The sequence below is a fragment of the Glycine soja genome, chromosome 7 (assembly GCF_004193775.1).
Source record: "Glycine soja cultivar W05 chromosome 7, ASM419377v2, whole genome shotgun sequence".
Taxonomy (NCBI): domain Eukaryota; kingdom Viridiplantae; phylum Streptophyta; class Magnoliopsida; order Fabales; family Fabaceae; genus Glycine; species Glycine soja.
Genome location: NC_041008.1, coordinates 10,067,695 through 10,093,345, shown reverse-complemented (window position 1 = coordinate 10,093,345; position 25,651 = coordinate 10,067,695). Strand labels below are relative to the sequence as shown.

Sequence of the window (25,651 nt, the reverse complement as noted above, 5' to 3'; positions counted from 1 at the left end):
AGATTGGCTCAGCGAGCCTCATTCGCTTAGCGAGGCATCCAGCTCACTTAGCGGATGAGAAACCCTAGAAAAGGATAAGTCAGAGATCTGCACGCCCAGTGAGAACGTTGTCTCTTCTCGCGCTCAACTCACCCAATCTCGCTAAGCGAAATTCCACTAACTCTCACTCGGCGAGATATGCTCGCTGAGTGAGCCTTTAGAAGCTCAGAAGTTCAAGAGCCTTTAAAACACTGAGGTTGACGAAAATGAAAAGACACAACCGGTCAAGAGCAACAAGGGGAGCCTAGCTTCGTGAAAAACAAAGAGATTTAGGGTTGAGAGGTTGGAGAAGACATTCTCCATCATTTTCTTCCATTTTCTTTTACAAAAAATAGTTTCTTTCTTATATTTTGAAGCTTTGCTGGTAATGGAAGGCTAGAGCCTCTTTGTTGAGGAGTCATTACTGAAACTCTTGATGTAATACTCTTACTATCTATTTAATGTTATTTATTTGTGTTCTTTGCTTCTATATATGATTATTTTATATGCTTATGACTTGATCACCAATTTGTATATGTAGTTAGACTTTTTAGTATTGGAAAATGCTTTAAAACCTTAGAACTTGATAGAGCAAGTTAGAAAACTGTATGTATAGGAATGAAGTGCAGTGATCTAGTATATTTTACACTGTATGAGAGTTAGGCTCATTCATGTGAAGAATCATGGTTTGAGTATTTTCTCAGTGTAAGAACACTATGATAACGTTAAATATAGAAAAACATTTTATACAACAAGAGACATTTAAGTAGGAAACTCTCCAACGCTTTTAACTTGATAGTTGTCACATTTTATAGCTTTGAATACTTTGTTTTTGTTCAAATAGTTGACTAGTGCAGAAACTCAATTCACACTCAATATTTGTTTTATTTCAAGCTTTAGAAGTGTTTACATACTTAATATACATAGTCTAGGTGAAACAAATTCCTTATGGACTTGACACTCGGTCTTACTGTTTTATATAATACTTGTGCGAATCGATACACTTGTCAATCGTCCAACACCAACATTGCATAAAGAAAGGACATTCTCCATTCAGATGTTGGAAAAAACACTACTAAAAAATAAGGTTTTTACATTGATTATTTAAGACTTTCAACATCGATTATTAACCAATGTTGAAAGTACCAATATGGAAAGTAGTATCGTTAACATCGATTTTTCAAAACCGATGTTAACTAATAAATACAACATTGATTATTTAAATGACCGATGTTATATGATAAGAATTATGAAAAAAAAGTTATAAATCTACATAATCAAACATCGATTTTAAAAAAAATCGATGTTAAATGTCACTAAGAACATCAGTTTTTTTAAAATCCGATGTTTTAGAACTTTTTTTTAACATGTTCTCTGTTTTTTCAATAAATTCAAAATTAACCTGCAAATTTTTAAACCAGACCACACAACATATAATTTTCATTTTGTTTTGAAACAATTTTTATCAGAAATTCCATGAGAAATTTCCTAATTACTATAAATTTAAAGCATATTTAATGTTGAGACATGAATTGTAAAAAATATAAAGTAAATATAAACTACAATTACAAAATTGTCTAAACATCATAAATTTCATTTTTAACTTTCAAATAGTACTTTGCCAACTGAATGTGAAATGCCTTCAATCTTTCTGGTTCCAACGGTCTAGCATCAGTGAAATACTGCATAATATAATAAAACATAAGTTAATAATATATTAGCAATCATACCAAATTGAAATTTGGTGAATTAAAAATTACCATTTCCCAATTATTCTTGAAATTTCCTAAGATTATAGTTAACATCCCGTGCATGATGTAATTCTTTTTTTCTATTACACTAAATAGATTATGAAATTTAGATATTCAACATTGAATACAAATTAGTGTACACAATACTAAAATATAACTCATGTTATAGTCGTGCTTTGCTCAGATTTTATTAATAAAAATAAAGATCATTTAAAATCAAATACCGTGGATATTATTCATTAATTTATTCTTCATCATTTTCATAATACTTTTAATTATTTGGACAATATTTTTAATAGAATTTTACTAATATTAATGTGTTGTGGGCAAGGAACTCTGTTCTTGTTTTAAACTATTTTAAAAAAAAATCAGTGCAATTCAAAAAGAAAATGTTCTAAGAGAGAGAGAGAGGGGGGGTTAGTACCAGGGAAGGGAATTGGGAAGGGAGGTGCGTTGTTTTCAGGAAGGAATGCGTAGAAGAATCCTTGATTGGCAGCAGAAGCAAACCCCCAATCTGGATATAGGTCACAATGAGAAAAATGGAATATTGAGGAAGGGAGAAACGTAACCTGAGATTATGCAGTGCCTTGTTAGAATATGAGAAAAATGGAATATTGAGGAAGGCAGAAACGTAACCTGAGTCCTAGAATGAATTTTCCAGCGAGTTCAGTGTTGAGGGAATTTGCGAGTTTCCAGCGAGTCCCAAAATGTATTTAGGTTTATCTGCTACCGTCTTTCTTTCCTCTCTACATTATCTATTTTCACAGATAAATAAATATTTTGCATCCAGTGTTGAGGGAATTGGGCTGGAGAATATTTTGACCCAAATATGTAGCTTAAACGTGGCGTGCTTAAATATATATAAAACAAATTCGAATTTTGAATCATGTCGTGCTTAAACCGTCAAATGTCATAATTAATTTAGTTCAATTTAATATAATTACGGAAAATTTTACTTATCAATTAGTCATTGATCACTTTCGCTCATTTCAGCTTTAGATCCTTTTTTTTTACTGCAACTTTAGATCCTCTCAAGTAAAATAAAATGTGTTTCAGAATTAAAGTGTAGATGTGTAAATGACATACACACATATAAAATATGATTTGAAAAGATTGTGTAAATATTTTATTAAAAAATAATTTTTGGTTGCTAATTAAGTGGCAGAACATATTATAGAATATTATCATTATGCCACTTAACCTAAAAAGAAAAAAACAATAAGATATGTAGGTGGCAGAATAATAAAATTGAAATTAGATGGTAACATACTAACTTTTAAAAATAGAACAAACGAAAGAATGGAAAGATAGATTTATATTTCTCTAATCACCAAATGAGAAATTTTCATGAAATGATTAAATTACTCTATAAACTTTTAAAATTAATCAGTACTTTATTCAAATTATTTTCAATAAATATTAACTTAATAGTGTCTAATTTCATACTAATAGTGTCTAATTTCATACAAATTCTGTCAAAGAATTTCATACAAACATATAGTAGGATCTACATATAAAAACGAATTTTAACTTATAAATGTTGGGTTTGACAGTTTGACTTGTTTAAATAATTAATTTTAAATTTGAATTTATTTATTTAATTAAACATGTAACATGCCTGGTATGGAATTAATTTTAAGTTTGAATTTATTTATTTAATTTTAAACATTTATCTATATATACTAGACATGATTTGTTACATTTAATGGTTAACTTTAGTATAAGATTTTTCCTCTTTTCATGGTTAATGGGACAATAAAATACTAATATATTAAGACCAATTATAGGCACACTAGCATAAATTTTTAGGCACTCTACAAATTGTTATATTTAAATAAAATTATAAAGTATTTTTAATTTTTAATTTTATGTAATGTATTGAGATTTATAATTTAAAAGGAATAAATAATTAAATTTAATTTAAATTTTTTGAAAGAAAATTAAATTTATATATTAATTCCAAAGTCGAGAACTCAGAAAAACCAAAGAAACTAAATGTATTGAAAACTATGACCTTTTTAAGAAGAAAAAAACTATTTTATTTTTATTTTTATAATAATTAAATAAAATATATTAATAATAAATTTTAATTTTTTTACGATATAATTGTTTTTACCAACATTTTATAAAAATTATATAAAAGTTAAACTCTATTATTAAAAATATTTTTTTTATTTTCAAATGAACTAATATGCAATAATTTATATAAATATGTGTTAAATTTAAATGATAATCATAAAATAATAAAATTAAAATTACAAAATTTATTTTAAAAATTTAGTTTAATTTTTAAATGCTCACCTTTGGAATTTGTTATTGTTTATTAATTATTATATTTTTTTAATTAAAATTTAATTAATAACTCAATATATGATTTTTTAAAAAATATATAAATAATTAAAGGAAAAGAGTTTATATTAACATCGGTTATTTGAAAACCGATGTTGTTAGTGCTTAACAACATCGATTTTCAAATAACCGATGTTAATAGGACGATGTTAAAACTCATTTTTTTAGCAGTGAAACCTAATGCTAAGTGTAGTGAGTGTAATTAAATGGGGCATGAAGTTGTTATTTGCATAAATTGGAATCAACCACATAATGAAGCTGCAAAGGCTGCTGAAGCGGAGGAGGAGTACTCGTTTGTTGCTACATGTTTCTCTAGTATTAAATCAAGTCAAAATTGGCTTATTGACAATAGTTGTACTAACCACATGACTAACAACAAGGATTTATTCAAGGAACTGAGCAATATAAGCACATTGATGGTTCTAGTTGGAGATGACAAGTTCATCGCTGTGAATGCAAATGTAACTATAGCAATCTCAACCAATATAGGTACAAAACTCATTTCTGATGTGTTGTATGTTCTTGAAATTGATTAAAATTTGTTGAGTGTTGGACAACTAGTTGAGAAGGTTCTAAAGTGTTGTTCATAAACAAAATTTGTTTGATTAAAAATGCAGAAGACAAGGATATTCTCAAAGTAAAAAATGAGAGGAAAAAGTTTTGCTTTAAATCCATTGGAGGATGAATAAATTGTTTATTCAAGTAAAGAAAATTTCACTGAAGTGTCTCACAAAAGATAGAAAGCAGAAGAAAAATAAACAAATTCTAAAATAATAGCCCCTAAGTCCCAAAGTAGTTCAACTAAAGAAAAATTTATAACTATTGCACAAGAGCATGCAAAGAAGAAGATACACTTAGAGGGAGAAAGATGAAAGAATTGAGCAAAATGAGAAGCAAGTCCCTGACTAAAAGCTCAAAATGCCAAAGCTCAATAACATGTGAAGGAAGTAATAGTTTTTCGGTGTAAATCAACGGGTTAAATTTATGAAAAAGATAGGACTTTACAATCTTCAAGACAATAAGGAGTGTTCTTGAATGTGCCTTAGATGCTATATAAGTCAATTTCAAATTTTAAATTAGTTTCTGATTCTATTGTTGAATTATCGGCAAACAATAATAGTTTCTAAAATATTAGAGCATGATATCTTTATTCAATTATTTAAATGTATTTAAATATGAAACTTATTTAATAAAAAAAAATATGCCAACTGTTCCAAATAAAACTCACTTCTTCTATGATATTTTTCTTTCTCTCTTACATTTTTTTTCTCAAATTAAAACCAACTAAATCTAAGTTGACAATGTCAATTAGTAAACAATTTTTCTTTCATATCACCATTTGCGGGATTCAATTTTGATTTCCTACTTATGTGGAGAGAGCTATGAGCTTTATGTTTCACTACATATGTATGTACAATGTACTCCTCGGATTTGAGACAGAATCAAGACCATTGTCACTACATATCTATGAACATCAAGACATAACCAAATTGATCGTGAGAAGAAAGTTACCGAGAATCAAGACCATTGTTTATATTGTTTTTCACAAAATCAAGTTAATGTCCATCTCCTTATAATTCATTCAAATCACCAAAGAATGCATTGAATAAATCTAAAGGATTAAATACAAAAGGCATCTGCAATAAAGAGCCTTATTAGTAAAAGGATCTTCTTAGAAACTGAGAGGGGCCTATTTGCATGCAACATACTTTGTTTACACGTGAATAAAAATGAACATCTATAAATATGGTACATAACCAGTTATTGTCTGAGAAGTAATACGATTTTGTATAAACTAGAAAGCATCTTATCTACTTCTGAAATTAAGAGTTAGAATCATTTCGTGAAGTTAGAATAGGCCTCTACAACTCTAGAAAACTAGCTAATACTACAAATAAGTAACTATAAAATAAAATGAACCTTTTAAAGAATCTCATTCATTATATCTCTTTTTGCACTCGAACTCACATTCCTTAAATATTACCACCGAAAAAACTTGTCACTGAAAAAGCTCCAATTAATTATGCCACGATGATCTCCAGGAAAATACCAGTAACTTTAACAGCTAATACAACTCAGATTATGCAAACAAAATGTGCTTGTATTTTCTGTTGGGTTTTTTGGACTCTTATAGTAAAAGTTTAAATAAGAAGACTCATTTTGTCTTACTTATTTAAGTGAAAAGAAGTTAAATTAGGGTGAGAGAGACTCATTTGTGAGTGTAAATAGTTACAAAATATTGAGAGAGAAATCAGAGAAAAAATTATTATGATTTTCGCACACACACTAGAGAATATTTTTCAGATTGCAACTACAGATTCGTTCACCATTGAATTAGACCGATTTTTGGAAACAATGTAGAGGCCTGCCAATGTTCCTTTCATAAACCTAAGCAATGTAGATCTTCAGCTTTCAGCAGAGAATTCTGCTCGGCGGTGTGATAGCAAGGACAGAGGTAGTGTCTACAATCCAATTTTGGGGATATGCTGCCATTTTTGCAGGTCCATTTTCTCACTCCCTTTTGTTTGTTAACAACTGGAGATTAATTTAATGTTTTACTAATCCTTAGTCACAAATTTACATAGTTTGTTATTGGGATATAAGGCTCAAAGTTTGGTGGTATATGCTTTATATTAGAAGATAATATTAGTTTGTTATTTGGGGTATAAGGTTCACGGTTTGGTGGTATATGCTTTATATTAGAATTGGGGTATAAGGTTCACAGTTTGGTAGTATATGCTTTATAGTATAAGCTTATATTAGTTTGTTATTTGGGGTATAAGGTTCTTGTGGTATATGCTTTATATTAGAAGCTAATACAAAATGATGATACTGTTTGGTCATTGCCAACAATTTGACATATATCCAATCTGGTCAATGTACAGAAATTTCCTAATAGGTAAAGGGTTTAATGTGGAGCTATATATATAAACAAGTGTAATAGTATTTGGTATAGCTGATGATGATGATGATGAGTTGATGACATTGCGATGTAACACTAAAACACAAATGCAGGCAAAAGAAATTGTGTGGCGAAGAAGACTGCAAGAGATGTGGCAATTTTGATGTGAAAGAACCATGCCTAGGTCAGATTTAAAAAGTCTTATTTTGAGTTCTTTTTTTGCTTTAGTTCCACAATGTTTTAACAGTTTGACAATGATTTCCAACAGGAAAGACTGATTGTTCTGTCTGTCACTCTAGCACTGGTGTTTTTTGTAGAGCCTGTCTCAAGATTCGATATGGTGAAGGTGAGAAAAAATAGTTCAGCCAACGATAAGGGGCAGCTAAACAAGGCAAACAAATTAAAATTGCATTAAGAAAAATCCTTGGTTTCACATTAACTTTGGTTGTACAGTAAGGGTATTCATGACTTAGCTTTTGTTAACTAATATTAAGTCCACCCCTGGCCAATCTTAAGAGCTTGGTTTTATATTTGTTTGATATATAGTAGTATAATATATTTAATTGAAATAGTTTTAGTTGTCCCACCCTCATACCTGCATCTAGAGGTTATATGTTATAAAGTTATTGCTTATTTTTCATTCTTTTTGACATAAAAACTATCTTATGTTATAAAATTTGTTTCATCATAAAGTTATAAGTTATGCTTTGAACTCAATAGTGAGATATTCTAAAATATAACAAGACTCATTAAAAATTACTCATGTTGGTAGTCTGAAATTGTTCACTATTGTTCTGTCTTAGAAATAGAGCAAGTGAGAAAGAACAAGGGATGGATGTGCCCTCATTGCATAGAAGCAAAATAAATAAACCCTCACTGGATATGTAACAGGTAGAGCCATTAAACTTTACCTCCTACTTAATTATTTGGGTTTTGATTGTGTAAATATAATAGTGGGCAGAATTCCTTAAGAGTTAAGACACATTAAACTACAAGATGTAGAGAATATAGAGGTAGAACTATTAAATACGTAGAGAATTGATTTTGATCTGATTCAAGATGTTGTCTCCTTTTTATGCAGTTCAATATGCCTGAGGAACGAAAGATGCCTCCAACTGGAATAGCAGTATACAGAGGTTAGTCTTTCTATTGTCACTTCATCTTTTATTGTTGTTATTGGTATTAATTTCTTCAATGTTAATATTTTTGTACTGAGTGTGGTACGTTTTCTTTAATCAGTGGCAGATCTACTAATGGAAGAACTTAAAAACTTGGAAGATGTAAGATCTAGACTAGATGTAATCAACAGTTATTTTCTAACTTGGTAGAACTTACTTTGTTGACATCCAAGAGCGAAGTTAGACTTCTAGTGTCACTCATTTGCTTTTGCAACGTTTTCTAGTGGCACTCCTTAGACTTCTAGTTTCACATTTTTTTTCTTTGTAAGAAACAACACTCTATTTATATGTAACCCGTGTTGTACCTATATCAGTCTCTTGTAGTTTTAGATGCAAGAGAACAGACACTGTCACAGTGAACGATTTCTTACTGTTGACAATAACATGCTAGTGTGGTGTTTATATTCGAAATATCCAATTGGGTCATGAATCATTGCCTACGTGGTTTCCCAGGAAAGTAGCAATTCAGAATCTTCACAATGAAATACTTATTAATTAGCATTACGTCATTCGGTGTTCTTGAAAAAGATGAAAAAAAAAACAACTAGAGTACTTTATTATATGATAGAGAATATATATATTTTTGGAATGATTAAGAACTAGCACATAGTCATAATCATACAGTCATTTAGCTCCTATGCTTTAATGTTTAATCAAATGCATGAGCTTAATCCTTATCATGTAGAGGGTTATAATTGACAAAGATGGAAGATGGAACAATAATTAAATATTCAAATTGAAATGAATTCATTTGAAAAATAAGAATAAAAATGATGTGTAAATATAGGTCGATTGATACCATTTCCCAACAAGCTTGTATAAAATTCCCAATTGTGAAGAAATTAATTATTTCATTTTTTGACTTTTTAAACTCAATCGATAACATGTCGCATCTAAATATTCCTACTGCTTTGAAAATCATTCATTAATATATATAATTTCATACAAGGCTAGTCGTGAGACTTAGAGGAACATTGGTTGGTCAAGTGACATCCCATGTAAAATTCTATATAATCTGCGTGTGTGTGAATTCTAATTTACCAATTAAAACTGAAATAACATATAAACAGCAGTCTGGAAAATCGAAGTCATACATAACATGAGAATTTTTCTTTATTTTTGTATACTTATATATATATATATATATATTTGTATACTTATGTATATATATGCATGTAACACTTTTACACAGCTCAAATATACTTGTAACATATACTGCAGATTGAGGTAATGGAAAAATTGTGCACAAATTAACTGACATCAACAGCTCAAATATCCATATATCCAGGGGTTAAAGAGGTTTCATAACAGGAAGCTCTGGTTATGGATTCAGTGATTTTAAGGGGTGAAAGTTAAGTAGTTTTCTCTCATTTTAGGCCATTAGATCAATCTTACTGTTTACACATCTGTCACCTGTTGTAAAAGAAATTTTTGTGATGATATAAAACTGCTAGAATACAACTAAATATAAAAACCATATTAATTTCAAAGTAAAAAAAAAAAAAAACTACCAAAACAAACGACAAAAATTTAAGCTATCAAATTGATTTAATGGACACAGATGAAGAAAAGTAACGGTGACTTTTCCTGATTAAGGTGGTTATTTAGGTGTGACTTAATAAAATAAGTCACACCAGCTTTATGTGATAAGACTTATTTTGTCACATTAAATTATTAAGTTTAATTTTTTATTTTATTTTTCAATTAAAGCCTATAAACCTTTTTGCCACAAAATTCGAGCTATCAAATTGATTTAATGAAATAAGGTGAAGAAAAGACACCGTGACTTTTCCTGGTTAATGGTAATGTAACTAAATGCATTTCCATCTGCTTGGACTTTAGCATCACGATCTGAAAAGAAATAAGCAGCACTGCATCTGGTGACACTAAAAGGAGGTGCTGTTTTATCATTAAAAATCAAAGGAACCTTCAAACGGCGACACTGCACGACTGGTGGATGGAAACGATTACTCTTGAACAACCTTCCAAACTTGGCCCGGATTCTAAGATCAAAATCCACAGTCAAGTCATTGTAAATCCCAACACTTGTCTAAGGGTATTTGAAGGGTATAGACGTTGATGGTTTAGGCGTGTGGTTTGTTGATTGATCTTTTCTGGGAGATTTCCCTGCAAAATATAATACAAGTGCACCGAGGCATTGACTTTTGAAGCCGAGTAAAGAAAAATTCTTCAATATATAGTTTGATTAACAACTAGGAAACGTGGAGATGAGAGTACACAATATAAAATGTGATGAAGAAATTGTGTCTGTATTAAGACATCTGGTAAAAAAATATTTAATATATCATATTAAGTGTTTTAAATTATAAAAAAAGCATTGATTAATTTTTTAACTTTTAATCTAATAAATACTTTCGTAAAAAAAAACCTATTAAATACTTTCTTTAATAATTTGTTATTTTTCACTACTTATCATGCATGTGTCAATTGATAGATACATGCATCTCAAAAGAAAAATTCACTATGGTACAATAGGGACAAGAAAGTCCACCTGATCTTACGGGTATCTATAAAAATATCTACAAGTCAAAAGAATAATTATCTACATATTGAGATTAGGTATGAAAAATGAATATTTATATGTAAATTTACATAGATATGAGTGCAGGTATGAATATTATAATACTCACTCCTCCTATTATGTACATGTCACATATACACACATATAAATTATCCATGATATTCAAGTTTAATTAGAATTTTTATTAAACGATTAGAATATTAATTTTAGGAATCATAATGTTGAATTATTATCTTTGTAATTTTTTGTATTGACTTGAGTTTAGACAACTCAGGATTATGTATTAACTTGACTTGATTTATTAACTTTATATATTAGTGTGAGTTGCAAGTGTGATTATGAGTATATAAGTATCTAATAGAAACAAGATGAGGGTTAAAGTTACTATCTGCCAAGCTGAGACCGGGTATGAAGATTTTTTTAAAACACAGGTATGAGAATCAGCACTATAAGATCCTATTCAAAACCCACCTATTATCATCCCTAACCATGTATGTAGGGATTTGGGAATTTGAGTAGCTCGCACAATATTTTAGGTTCAAACTTTAAGAAATAAGTTAGCTTTATATTTTATTAGGATCATTTTTAGTTCTTTTATTATTATTTTTGGTTAAATATAATTTTGATTTCTTATTTATATATTTTTATTATATTGTGGTCTTTTAAGTTTCATTTTTTTTTATTTTGGCCTTTAAAGTGTAATTATTATGCTAAATTGGTAATTTTTAAGGATGAAAAAGTGTATTCGAACCCTGCAGATATTCCAAAAATATTCACAATAGGATAAATACTTAAGTTGCAACTGTGACACAAGATTGTGGTTCTATAAAACTAAAATGTGCCTTGGTTCATGTTTGTCGGTTTATCTAAAATCTTTAAAAATATATGTTAGACTTTCAAATAGGACAAACTAAGTCTTAAAAATGAATCTACAATAAAATAAAACAAACTCAAGTTTTGTAAATCTGAGCTAAGTTAGATTAAAGTTTAGTTAGGTTTACTTAAGTATTTATTTTATATTAGTATTTAATTTAAAATTTAAATTTTCCCATTTAGGTTTTTAACCCCAATAATTTTGTCTTTTTTCCTTACTTACGTGACACTCATAATATGATATTTTTTGTTGACAACTACTTTCTAATGCCAGCAATTATTTGTCACGCCAGCTATTTTTAGGAATTTTTATAACCGCATGGATCCATTAGAAAAAAAATGATCATATGAATTGAAAGTACATTTAAGTTAAAATTATTTTTTAATTGAGATTACTACAAGTAAATAATAAATTGAATTTTTTAATTAGTGCAAAATTAACTATTTTTTCTTATAGTTAAATCAGAAATATTTTTATAAGAGATTTTTATATGAAAGAAGGTAATTTTGGATAAGGACGGCTGTCTTCGGATTAATTTATAAAATAATTAAGAACTAACATGAGGTTAATGTTTAATCAAATGCATGAGGTTAATCCTTATCATGTAGAGGGGTTATTGACCAACATGGAAGATGGATGAACGATAATTAAATATTTAAATAGAATATTGAAATAAATTCATTTGTGAAAATAAAAAGATGTGTAAATAGGTCAATTAAAACCATTTCCAAACGACAAGTTTCATATAAAATTCCCAGTTGTGAAGAAATTAATTATTCCATTTTTTTTTACTTTTTAAACACAGACAACATGTCGCTATTAAAATGTTCCTACTATTATTGCCATTTATGAATAAAAAAAATGTCATACAAGACCAGTCGATGTTGATGCTTTAGAGGAAAATTGGCTGGTGAAGTTTACGTTGATGGGAATGATATATCCATGACAAATTCTATATAATTGGCGTGTGTGAATTCTCGTTTACCAAAAGATGCAATTCTCAAGTTTCCACCTCTCTCCACGTATGTATCTACTTTTGGAAATTAAAAGTAAACATTACAGTATATCATCAATCACAATCATGGGGACTACAAAGAAATGAACAACAACTAGCTGAAATATCATATAACATAAGAAAATCAAAATGATACATAAATTGAGTATTTTCCTTTATTTTTTGTATACAACATACATGAGAGTGTTTTTATATGTTATGGTGTATATATATCCATGTAACACCTTTACACATCTCTCTGCAGATTATTTTTAATGGAAAAATTGTGTACAGATTAACTGACATGGTCAACTGATTATAGAGGTTTCATATCAGCCTGCAGCTCCTATCCATCAGCAGCATCACGATCTGAGAAGAAATAAGCACTTTTGCATCTGGTGACACTAAAAGGAGGTACTGATTTACCATTAGAAATCAAAGGAACCCTCAATCGGCGACACTGAACAATGGGTGTATTGAAACGACTACTCTTGAACTTTGCATACTTGGCTCTGATTCTAAGATCAAAATCCACAGCAAGGTCCTTGTAAATCCCAACACTTGTCTCATCTTTATACTCACCAAGTTGTTTAGATTTGAGCTTAATCACCCTCTGCCCTTCAAACACTGCTTGAAGGAAGGTTGTGTTCTTGTGGCCTTGGTCAAAGGGTGTTAAGCTCACCCAACCAAAAGCATTATCTTTGTACCAAGAAATTGCTGTGATCCTCCTGTAGTACACTATGATGTTGTTGTTGGGGTTTCTCATTGTGACGTTGACTTTGAAGTTGTAGTACAATGTGTTGTTGCTTGTGAGGTTGAATTGTGTTAGTGAGGCATCGGTTACATGGAACTTGACACTTGAGGGTGAGATGATTATCCAGAAGAGGATGATGGAAAGAATGAACATGAGCATAAGGGTGTAGATTGTGAAGAAGATATAGCAGAAGCTGCAACGCGATCTGAAACACATGGTGTGATGATTGGTTGGTAGGTCTAAGTGTTTGATGAAAGATGGTGTAACATTTTTTCTTATGCGTATTTGTAGGGGTTGCCATTGATAGTTTCAGCGTGTGGTTTGTTGGTTGATGATCTTTAATTTTCCTAGAGATTTCCTTGGAAACTACAAGTGCAAAGGGAAGCGTTGACTCTTGAGGCCAGATAAAGAGGAAATTCTTCAATTATTTGATTAACAAGTAACAAGGAGACGTGGAGATGAGGGTACAAAATATTATATGTGAAAGAAATAAGAAAGGATTGCTGTTAAGATTTAAGTCATCTGGTGTAAAAATATTTAATAAATCATATTTTGTATCTACAGTCCAGTTTTGAGGATATGCTGCCATCATTTGGTCACTCTCTTTTGTCAACAACTGGAAATTATAATTTAATATTTTAGAAATGCTATTCCAAAATGATGATATTTTGTTTGGTAACTTTGGTTATTTGCTAAAATTTGATATATAAAATTAAGGACTCGGCAATTCAGGTTAATTTTTAAAATAATTAAGAATTAATATAGTCATAATTTATCTCCGATGCTTTAATGTTTAGTCACACGCAACGTATGATGATGCTGATCTTTACCAGGTAGAGGGTTCTCTTATCTTATTGACAAAAATGGAATTAAATATATACTGATTATAAAATTAAATTAAATTCATTTAAAAGCTAAGAATGATGCGTAAGGGGGCCAATGTCATTTCCGAACAACACGTTTCTTATAAAAATCCTAAAGAAGCTCATTATTCCATCTTTTGACTTCTTCAACTCAATCACCAAAAAAAATGGTACTTTACCTATGAGTTTGCATGTGGATTTGGATCAATTTTAGTTAAATTTAGGACCCAATTTTATCAAATTTAATCGGTTTACTTCAGTTTGATTTTCATAATTTGTTTTTTAAATTCAACCCACTCATGAATGGTTTGATCATTTTCTTTCTTAAAACTATTATATTATACCATGATTTATCCATATATTCAATACAATTAACACTATTATCAAATGTCTAAAAATAATAAAATTGATTGATTTAATATCATTAATATAATATTCTAAAATAGACTAATACAAATTAAAATAAAATATTCTTCAACAAAATTTACTATGATAGTCTAAGTCACACCTATTTCCTACAAACTCATGTATTGTAATAATTGTTGCAACCAGCTAATTAGCTACAACCAGGTTTGTTGCAATTAAGTTTGTCGAAATAAATGAACAAAATATAATCCATTGATATTATAAACATGACAAGAAAAAATCAATATGAAAAAAAGGTAAAATAAATATTAATGTACTTTAAAGTAATAAATTAAAAGTTTGAACACCAGTAGTCTCAACCGTTGCAATTCCAACACTTGGAGTTTCAATATTAATAGTATTTAAAGTCAAATCAAATAATTCAAAAAATTTAAACACAATCCATTAGCACAAACATTAATTGACATTTTATACAAATATAAAAAAATAAAATAAGAGTACACACCTGATCCAATATTTTTCGCTTCATTTATTTCAAATTTCAAGTCATTAACATTATCTTAGTATATCTAAGCCAATTTTGGACACAAATGAAACCTTCAAATGTAGTGGGACTTAAGCCATTACAAATAAATCTAGAATTCTAAACTTTGTACTCAACTTAGACTCAATGAGATACAATAGATACAAGAATGATCAATATATCTCTAGTCATACAAGAAAGAATATAATATTTGATTGCTTTCAATTTCTACTAATTCAAAATGTTAAATTCAGAGTGTTCATCTTGAACATCATTCTAAATTCATTATATATATATATATATATATATATATATATATATATATATATATATATATATATATATATTTTAATTACAGGTTCACGGGTCGGGTCAACTTATTTATAAATTTAAACTCATGATCCAAATTGTATATGAATGATTTTGATCAATTTGATTTGGTTTTGATTTAAATACATGAATGATCCAACTCAAGCTGTCCGAATCAAGCTGGATTTGCAAGTAACCCATACCCCTAAACACTCCTATCTATCATATCAATTGATTATAAATGTAATATTACTTAGAACCAATAACAACGCAGATTAGATTAGATCGTGTAATTTTCAAATGTTCCAACTGCTTTGGAAACCATTCATTAACGAAATACAAAGCTTGTCCTCGTTGAGACTTTAGAGAAAGATTGATTTGTCAAGTTAATTTAGTTTATGGCTAAGTGACATGACATCCATGTCAAATTCAATATAATGCGCAAGCACACTCTATGCGCATATGGAAATTAAAATTAGACCCGCAGTATAGCCAAGCACACTCTTGGGACTACAAGAAGGTGAACAGCGAACTGAAATAATATATAACAAGCAAATTGACATAACATGAGGATTTTTCTTTATTAGATTTTTGGCATACGACAAGAGCGCGTTTGTTTTTCTTATATAATAGCATGTACACATATATAATTCATGTAACACTTTAATTTACATAATTTTGCAGATTGAGGTAATGGAAAATTTGCACAAATTAATTGACCTTTTCTTCTAAGATATATATATATATATATATATATATATATATATATATATATATATATATATATATATATCATCTATCTAGCTTCTGCTTGAGAATCACGATCTGCAAAGAAAGAACCATCAATTTTACATTTGGTGACACTAAAAGGAGGTGCAGTTTTACCATTAGAAATCAAAGGAACCTTCAAACGGCGACACTGAACAACGGGTGGATCGAAACGACTACTCTTGAACCTTCCAAAGTTTGCTTTGATTCTAAGATCAAAATCCACAGCCAAGTCCTCGTAAATCCCAACACTTGTCTCATCTTTGTACTCACCAAGTTGTTTAGGTTTGAGCTTAATCACTCTTTGCCCTTCAAACACTGCTTGAAGGAAAGTGGTATTCTTGTGGCCTTGGTCAAAGGGTGTTAAGCTCACCCAACCAAAATCATTATCTTTGTACCAAGCTATTGCTTTGATCCTCCTATAGTACACTACGATTTTGTTGTTGGGGTTTCTCACTGTGACGTTGACCTTTAGGTTGTAATACAAGGTATTGTTGCTTGTGAGGTTGAATTCTGTTAGGGAGGCATCGGTTACATGGAACTTGACATTTGATGGGGATATGATTATCCAAAAGAGGATGATGGAAATTATGAACATGAAGAAGAGGGTGATGATTATGCAGCAGGTGCAGGCGATGAAGCGGTTTCTGCAACACATGTGATTGATTGGTAGGAAAAGAAGGTTTAGGTGAATGATGAAAGATGGTATGTCATTTTTTCCCACCTATATATGGGTATTTGAAGGGGTTTAGTATTGATGATTTGGGCTTGTGGTTTGTTTGATTGAGGTTTTCTGAGAGATTTCCTTGTAAAATACAGTACAAGTGCATAGAATGTCATTGGCTTTTTAATATTGAACGCCGAGTAAGAAAGAACTGTTCAATTGTTTGATTCACAAGTAACAAGGAAACCACAATTTGGTCGACGAGTTAGACGTATATATAAAAATATTATGTGAAGAAATAAGGATGCGACTGGGTTGTTTCTTTTTTTGTTTTTTTTTGCACACGCATGTTTTTTTCTTAATTATCTGAATCATAGATTAATTTTACTTATTGTGGGCGACTTATTATTAATTAAAAAAAAAATTACACAGTAAAAAATAAATCATTTTTCTTTATGTAAATATAAACATACAGTACGATGTTACATTTTTAAGTTGGGTTGACTAGGTTGTGTTAAAAAAATAAAATAAAAATGAAAGAAATAAATAACTTGAACTAAATAACAAAATAATAGTAGTAAAATAATTTGAATTCACACTATATAAATCAACAATACACTATATCATGCAATAAAAACAAGGAAAAAATAAATTAGGGAAAAAAATATTTAGCAAGTTCATATTAAGTTAGACGTATAGGAAAAAATATTAAGTTTTTGGAGTTTGCATAAACCTACTGATCAGTCCAACACTGAATGCTAAATCAGGTCTTGTATTGCACAAGTACCTTAATGAACCCACAATCTGTCTGTACTGAGTTTCATCAACAGGTTCTCCTTCATCTCTCAAACTCAATGCTAATCCTGTTTCAGCTGGGGTGGCTGCTGCATTACAGTTAGTCATTCGAAACTTCTTCAACAGGTCTGTAGCATATTTGCTTTGATGCATCACAATTGCAGCTTCAGTTTCCTTGAACTCAATTCCAAGGAAGTATGAGAGAGATCCTAAGTCAGTCATTTCAAATTGATTCTTCAGCAGTTGCTTAATCTTGTCAATCTCTACCTTGTTGTTTCCTGTGATGAGTAAATCATCAACATAGAGGCACAATATTACTAAGTCTGACTCATATTCTCCTTTTACATATACTCCATGTTCAGATATGCACTTGCTAAAGCCAATCTGAATTCGCAACACTGGTAATTAATTTTTTCCAAGATCAGGATGCTTATGAATGAAATCTATGTTGACAATGTCAATTTGTACACTATTATTCAATATATAACTCAATCTGCAGAGTTACATAATAGTGTACAAATTGAGTTATATATTGAATAATAGTGTACAAATTGAGTTATATATATTTTTATTAAAAAGTAAAAAATTAAGTTGCCTATAATATTTTTTATAATTTCTTATAATTCTCATACTAAATATTTTTTTTCCAGTTTTTTTAATCAGTACTGTTACCTTTTTTAATCAAATTTCTTATTTAATCGATGTCTTTTCCCTTTTTAACAATTTTTTTTAGGGTGGGAGGGGAGCAGAAAGACATGTGTAACTATAGATAGAAGCGGTAAATGTGGTCAGAAATTCAACCGTTAAGCACGATGCTGCTGGAAAGTATTTCAGAAAAAAAAAATGTTGCTGGAAAGTGTTAGAACTTGTTGTTCTTGCGCACACACACGCACAAAGAGGTAACTTGAGGAAGGAGAAAAGTGAGAGAGGTTTAGAGAGAAGCAAAACTAACAAATAAGGAGAATGAAAAAATTATTATTGAAAGAACAATGAAAACAGTATTTATAAGAGGGACAGAGACTGAATTGTATTTTGCATTTTGGTCCCTCACTAACAACTTGATTACATCATTATTAACTAACCAACTAACTTCCTATATTAGAAAGGCTTAACAAACAAAGTCAGAATTACTATCATTTCTAACACTCCCCCATAATTTTGACTTTCATTCAATCATGATCATCATCTTGTTTCTCAAGTCTTCAAATCTGTTCTTCTTCAAAGGTTTAGTCAGTAAGTCTGCAAGATCATCTTCTGACTTGCAGTATAGCAGTTTTTCCTTCCCTTTGCTCACCTTGTCCCGAATAAAATGGTACCTTGTTTCTATGTGTTTGCTTCGACCATGATCAATTGGATTTTTTGCAAGGCTGATTGCAGATTTATTGTTCACCAGTATGTTTATAGCTTCAGTCTTCTGGATCTTCATTTCTTTCAACAGTTTTCTTAGCCATAAGCCTTGACACGAGCACATTGATGCTGCTATGTATTCAACTTCACAAGTTGATAAGGCAATAAGATCTTGCTTTTTTGAACTCCATGACACCAGTGCATCTCCAAGTAGGAAAATATATCCAGCAGTGCTCTTTCTATCATCATTATCTCTTATCCAGTTTGAGTCAGTATAGCCAAGCAGTTCCATGTTTGAACTCGTGATGGTATTTGGCAGTAGAATACCATAGTTAATTGTGCCTCTAATATACCTCAAAATTCTCTTTGTTGCCATCATGTGAGGAGTTTTTGGAGTTTGCATAAACCTACTGATCAGTCCAACACTGAATGCCAAATCAGGTCTTGTATTGCACAAGTACCTTAATGAACCCACAATCTGTCTATACTGAGTTTCATCAACAGGTTCTCCTTCATCTCTCAAACTCAATGCCAATCCTGTTTCAGCTGGGGTGGCTGCTGCATTACAGTTAGTCATTCGAAACTTCTTCAACAAGTCTGTAGCATATTTGCTTTGATGCATCACAATTGCAGCTTCAGTTTCCTTGAACTCAATTCCAAGGAAGTATGAGAGAGATCCTAAGTCAGTCATTTCAAATTGATTCTTCAGCAGTTGCTTAATCTTGTCAATCTCTACCTTGTTGTTTCCTGTGATGAGTAAATCATCAACATAGAGGCACAATATTACTAAGTCTGACTCATATTCTCCTTTTACATATACTCCATGTTCAGATATGCACTTGCTAAAGCCAATCTGAATTCGCAACACTGGTAATTAATTTTTTCCAAGATCAGGATGCTTATGAATGAAATCTATGTTGACAATGTCAATTTGTACACTATTATTCAATATATAACTCAATCTGCAGAGTTACATAATAGTGTACAAATTGAGTTATATATTGAATAATAGTGTACAAATTGAGTTATATATATTTTTATTAAAAAGTAAAAAATTAAGTTGCCTATAATATTTTTTATAATTTCTTATAATTCTCATACTAAATATTTTTTTTCCAGTTTTTTTAATCAGTACTGTTACCTTTTTTAATCAAATTTCTTATTTAATCGATGTCTTTTCCCTTTTTAACAATTTTTTTTAGGGTGGGAGGGGAGCAGAAAGACATGTGTAACTATAGATAGAAGCGGTAAATGTGGTCAGAAATTCAACCGTTAAGCACGATGCTGCTGGAAAGTATTTCAGAAAAAAAAAATGTTGCTGGAAAGTGTTAGAACTTGTTGTTCTTGCGCACACACACGCACAAAGAGGTAACTTGAGGAAGGAGAAAAGTGAGAGAGGTTTAGAGAGAAGCAAAACTAACAAATAAGGAGAATGAAAAAATTATTATTGAAAGAACAATGAAAACAGTATTTATAAGAGGGACAGAGACTGAATTGTATTTTGCATTTTGGTCCCTCACTAACAACTTGATTACATCATTATTAACTAACCAACTAACTTCCTATATTAGAAAGGCTTAACAAACAAAGTCAGAATTACTATCATTTCTAACACTCCCCCATAATTTTGACTTTCATTCAATCATGATCATCATCTTGTTTCTCAAGTCTTCAAATCTGTTCTTCTTCAAAGGTTTAGTCAGTAAGTCTGCAAGATCATCTTCTGACTTGCAGTATAGCAGTTTTTCCTTCCCTTTGCTCACCTTGTCCCGAATAAAATGGTACCTTGTTTCTATGTGTTTGCTTCGACCATGATCAATTGGATTTTTTGCAAGGCTGATTGCAGATTTATTGTTCACCAGTATGTTTATAGCTTCAGTCTTCTGGATCTTCATTTCTTTCAACAGTTTTCTTAGCCATAAGCCTTGACACGAGCACATTGATGCTGCTATGTATTCAACTTCACAAGTTGATAAGGCAATAAGATCTTGCTTTTTTGAACTCCATGACACCAGTGCATCTCCAAGTAGGAAAATATATCCAGCAGTGCTCTTTCTATCATCATTATCTCTTATCCAGTTTGAGTCAGTATAGCCAAGCAGTTCCATGTTTGAACTCGTGATGGTATTTGGCAGTAGAATACCATAGTTAATTGTGCCTCTAATATACCTCAAAATTCTCTTTGTTGCCATCATGTGAGGAGTTTTTGGAGTTTGCATAAACCTACTGATCAGTCCAACACTGAATGCCAAATCAGGTCTTGTATTGCACAAGTACCTTAATGAACCCACAATCTGTCTATACTGAGTTTCATCAACAGGTTCTCCTTCATCTCTCAAACTCAATGCCAATCCTGTTTCAGCTGGGGTGGCTGCTGCATTACAGTTAGTCATTCGAAACTTCTTCAACAAGTCTGTAGCATATTTGCTTTGATGCATCACAATTGCAGCTTCAGTTTCCTTGAACTCAATTCCAAGGAAGTATGAGAGAGATCCTAAGTCAGTCATTTCAAATTGATTCTTCAGCAGTTGCTTAATCTTGTCAATCTCTACCTTGTTGTTTCCTGTGATGAGTAAATCATCAACATAGAGGCACAATATTACTAAGTCTGACTCATATTCTCCTTTTACATATACTCCATGTTCAGATATGCACTTGCTAAAGCCAATCTGAATTCGCAACACTGGTAATTAATTTTTTCCAAGATCAGGATGCTTATGAATGAAATCTATGTTGACAATGTCAATTTGTACACTATTATTCAATATATAACTCAATCTGCAGAGTTACATAATAGTGTACAAATTGAGTTATATATTGAATAATAGTGTACAAATTGAGTTATATATATTTTTATTAAAAAGTAAAAAATTAAGTTGCCTATAATATTTTTATAATTTCTTATAATTCTCATACTAAATATTTTTTTTCCAGTTTTTTTAATCAGTACTGTTACCTTTTTTAATCAAATTTCTTATTTAATCGATGTCTTTTTCCTTTTTTACAATTTTTTTTAGGGTGGGAGGGGAGCAGAAAGACATGTGTAACTATAGATAGAAGCGGTAAATGTGGTCAGAAATTCAACCGTTAAGCACGATGCTGCTGGAAAGTATTTCAGAAAAAAAAAATGTTGCTGGAAAGTGTTAGAACTTGTTGTTCTTGCGCACACACACGCACAAAGAGGTAACTTGAGGAAGGAGAAAAGTGAGAGAGGTTTAGAGAGAAGCAAAACTAACAAATAAGGAGAATGAAAAAATTATTATTGAAAGAACAATGAAAACAGTATTTATAAGAGGGACAGAGACTGAATTGTATTTTGCATTTTGGTCCCTCACTAACAACTTGATTACAACATTATTAACTAACCAACTAACTTCCTATATTAGAAAGGCTTAACAAACAAAGTCAGAATTACTATCATTTCTGACACTCCCCCATAATTCTGACTCTCATTCAATCATGATCATCATCTTGTTTCTCAAGTCTTCAAATCTGTTCTTCTTCAAAGGTTTAGTCAGTAAGTCTGCAAGATCATCTTCTGACTTGCAGTATAGCAGTTTTTCCTTCCCTTTGCTCACCTTGTCCCGAATAAAATGGTACCTTGTTTCTATGTGTTTGCTTCGACCATGATCAATTGGATTTTTTGCAAGGCTGATTGCAGATTTGTTGTTCACCAGTATGTTTATAGCTTCATTCTTCTGGATCTTCATTTCTTTCAACAGTTTTCTTAGCCATAAGCCTTGACACAAGCACATTGATGCTGCTATGTATTCAACTTCACAAGTTGATAAGGCAATAAGATCTTGCTTTTTTGAACTCCATGACACCAGTGCATCTCCAAGTAGGAAAATATATCCAGCAGTGCTCTTTCTATCATCATTATCTCTTATCCAGTTTGAGTCAGTATAGCCAAGCAGTTCCATGTTTGAACTCGTGATGGTATTTGGCAGTAGAATACCATAGTTAATTGTGCCTCTAATATACCTCAAAATTCTCTTTGTTGCCATCATGTGAGGAGTTTTTGGAGTTTGCATAAGCCTACTGATCAGTCCAACACTGAATGCCAAATCAGGTCTTGTATTGCACAAGTACCTTAATGAACCCACAATCTGTCTGTACTGAGTTTCATCAACAGGTTCTCCTTCATCTCTCAAACTCAATGCCAATCCTGTTTCAGCTGGGGTGGCTGCTGCATTACAGTTAGTCATTCGAAACTTCTTCAACAGGTCTGTAGCATATTTGCTTTGATGCATCACAATTCCAGCTTCAGTTTCCTTGAACTCAATTCCAAGGAAGTATGAGAGAGATCCTAAGTCAGTCATTTCAAATTGATTCTTCAGCAGTTGCTTAATCTTGTCAATCTCTACCTTGTTGTTTCCTGTGATGAGTAAATCATCAACATAGAGGCACAATATTACTAAGTCTGACTCATATTCTCCTTTTACATATACTCCATGTTCAGATATGCACTTGCCATTAGCTGCCAGGTATGATTTGTCTCAATTGATTTCAGCTCCTCTTTCATAGCATTGACTCACTTGTCATTCTTCAAGGCTTCTTCGAAACTCACAGGTTCAGCATCTGCATATAGGGAAAAGTGTACAATATCACCTTCATCTGTGATTTGGCTGTCTTTCATGACTTCATAATCTTTCAACATTTGTGAGGGTTGCATAACCCTTTAAGACCTCCTGGTTCCTCCTTCAGTGTTCCTTGTAGGCAGTTCATCAGTAGTGTCACTCAATTCTTTTGGAATGATTGAATCTACCAGAATCTTGGTTGTATTGTTTATAGGGTCCTCCTTCCACTCATATTCCTTTAGTTCATCAAATATCACACCTCTGCTCACAGAGACCTGCTTTGACCTTGGATCAAGTAGCTTGTAACCTCCAGTTGCATGATAGCCTATAAGGATCATTTGTTCACCTTTTTCATCCAGTTTCTGCCTCAACTGCTCAGGGACATGCTTATAACAAAGTGAACCAAAAATTCTGAGTTGATTCACTTTTGGTTTAGTACCAGTCCAAGCTTCTTCAGGTGTCACTCCTTTCAGTCTCTTGGTAGGGCATTTGTTAAGTATATAGACTGTTGTTGCAGCTGCTTCACTCCATAGGAAATGAGGTAGCTTCTTAGTCTTCAACATGCTCCTCACCATATTCAGGATAGTCATATTTCTTCTTTCAGCAACACCATTGTGTTGTGGTGTATAAGGTGGAGTGAACTCATGAGTGATACCTGCCTCATCACAAAACTCAGCAAATTCCTTGGAGGTGTATTCACCACCTCCGTTAGTTCTTAATGTTTTTATACAGTGGCCACTACATTTTTCTACTGAGGCTTTATATTTTTTGAAAATTATAGGAACCTCATTTTTCTTCTTGATTATATAAATCCAAGTCATTCTAGTCAAGTCATCTATGAATGTTACAAAGTACTTGTTTCCTCCTAGGGATTCAACCTGAAGAGGACCACAAACATTTGAATAGATCACCTCCAATTTATGTGTTGACTTTACTGGTACAAATTTCTGAAATGCATTCCTTGGTTGCTTGCACTCTAGGCATTCTCTGCAGTTATCTGTCATCTGTCTCAAGTGAGGTATTCCTTGAGCCATTCTGTGCAGTTGACTCAAATCCTTGAAATTCAAGGGTCCAAATCTGTATTGCCACAACCATTCCTCTCTACATGTCTCAGCCTGCAAGCAATTGTGTTTCATGACTTGAATACCAACCTTAAAAGTTCTATTCCTGTTGAATGGAGCTTTGATGATCAACCTTTTGTCCTTGTCATAGATCTTCATTTCTTTGTCCTCCATCACCATTCTGTATTTCTTATCAAGTAGTTGGCCAAGACTTAGAAGATTGCATCTCATGTTTGGAACATAGAGCACATCCTCAATGTATGACACTGTACCATCCCTTCTTTTAATCACAACCTTGCCATGACCTTCAACTCTAATAGTGCTGTCATCTGCAAATCTGACCTTGTGATTTACTGACTCATCAAGGCTAACAAACCAGTCCTTGTGACCAGTCATATGTGTTGAACATCCTGTGTCCAAGTACCATTGATCTTTTGCATCAGCTCCAGTCTTTGTTATGACCATCAACAACACTGGTTCAGTGTCAGAAACAGCTCCTGTGGCTAATTGTGCTTCATCATCAGCATTTTTCTCCTTATACCAGCATTCTTCTGCATAATGACCTCTTTTTCCACAATTGAAGCATTCAACATTTCTTTTATCCCATTTCTTTTTGCCTCCTCTTCCACGAGTACCAGAACCACCACTTCTTTTACTGCAGTTATCTCCACTTCTTTGATCAGGTTGAGGTTTACCTTTATCTTTGGAGTAACCTCCTCTACCTCTCGTGTTCTGGAATCTCCCTCTTCCTTTCTTGCCTCTGCGATTATCAGAACCACCATTTCTTGATTGATGGTGTGCTTGCAGTGCTTGTTCTGTAGCCTTATCATTTGCTCTTTCTTGCAATCTTTGTTCATGTGCCTCAAGTGATCTTTGTAATTCATCAACAGATAATGATTCCAAGTCCTTTGATTCCTCAATTGCAACCACAATGTGATTGAATCTTGGATTCAGGGTCCTCAGAACTTTCTCAACTAACGTCAGATTAGTAATTGTATCACCACAACTAGTGA

At 31.6% G+C, this 25,651-nt stretch overlaps 2 protein-coding genes and 1 long non-coding RNA gene across 4 annotated transcripts; all 3 read right to left on the bottom strand.

Annotated features, from left to right (window-relative positions):
• Nucleotides 1-1,495: 1,495 nt before the first annotated feature.
• LOC114417653 lies at nucleotides 1,496-2,582 on the bottom strand. 2 transcript variants are annotated; one of them, XR_003667870.1, is made up of 3 exons: nucleotides 2,406-2,582; nucleotides 2,194-2,338; nucleotides 1,496-1,700 (listed from the first exon to the last, which is right to left on the bottom strand). It is a non-coding gene; the product is annotated as an uncharacterized LOC114417653 (long non-coding RNA). The 2 variants fall into 2 exon arrangements; XR_003667869.1 differs by having other exon boundaries at nucleotides 2,194-2,582.
• A 10,131-nt stretch (nucleotides 2,583-12,713) lies between these two features.
• LOC114418695 (NDR1/HIN1-like protein 10) lies at nucleotides 12,714-13,758 on the bottom strand. Its single transcript, XM_028384166.1, has one exon. The coding sequence runs from the start codon at nucleotides 13,576-13,578 to the stop codon at nucleotides 12,955-12,957; it is 624 nt and encodes a 207-aa protein (XP_028239967.1). The 5' UTR covers nucleotides 13,579-13,758; the 3' UTR covers nucleotides 12,714-12,954.
• A 2,398-nt stretch (nucleotides 13,759-16,156) lies between these two features.
• Nucleotides 16,157-17,079, bottom strand: LOC114418692 (NDR1/HIN1-like protein 10). The gene has a single exon (XM_028384164.1). The coding sequence runs from the start codon at nucleotides 16,847-16,849 to the stop codon at nucleotides 16,220-16,222; it is 630 nt and encodes a 209-aa protein (XP_028239965.1). The 5' UTR covers nucleotides 16,850-17,079; the 3' UTR covers nucleotides 16,157-16,219.
• Between the last annotated feature and the right edge of the window lie 8,572 nt (nucleotides 17,080-25,651).

Coding starts and splice junctions, on each gene's coding strand:
- LOC114418695 (XM_028384166.1), bottom strand. CDS start 13,578: ATGTGTTTCAGATCGCGTTGCAGCTTCTGCTATATCTTCTTCACAATC.
- LOC114418692 (XM_028384164.1), bottom strand. CDS start 16,849: ATGTGTTGCAGAAACCGCTTCATCGCCTGCACCTGCTGCATAATCATC.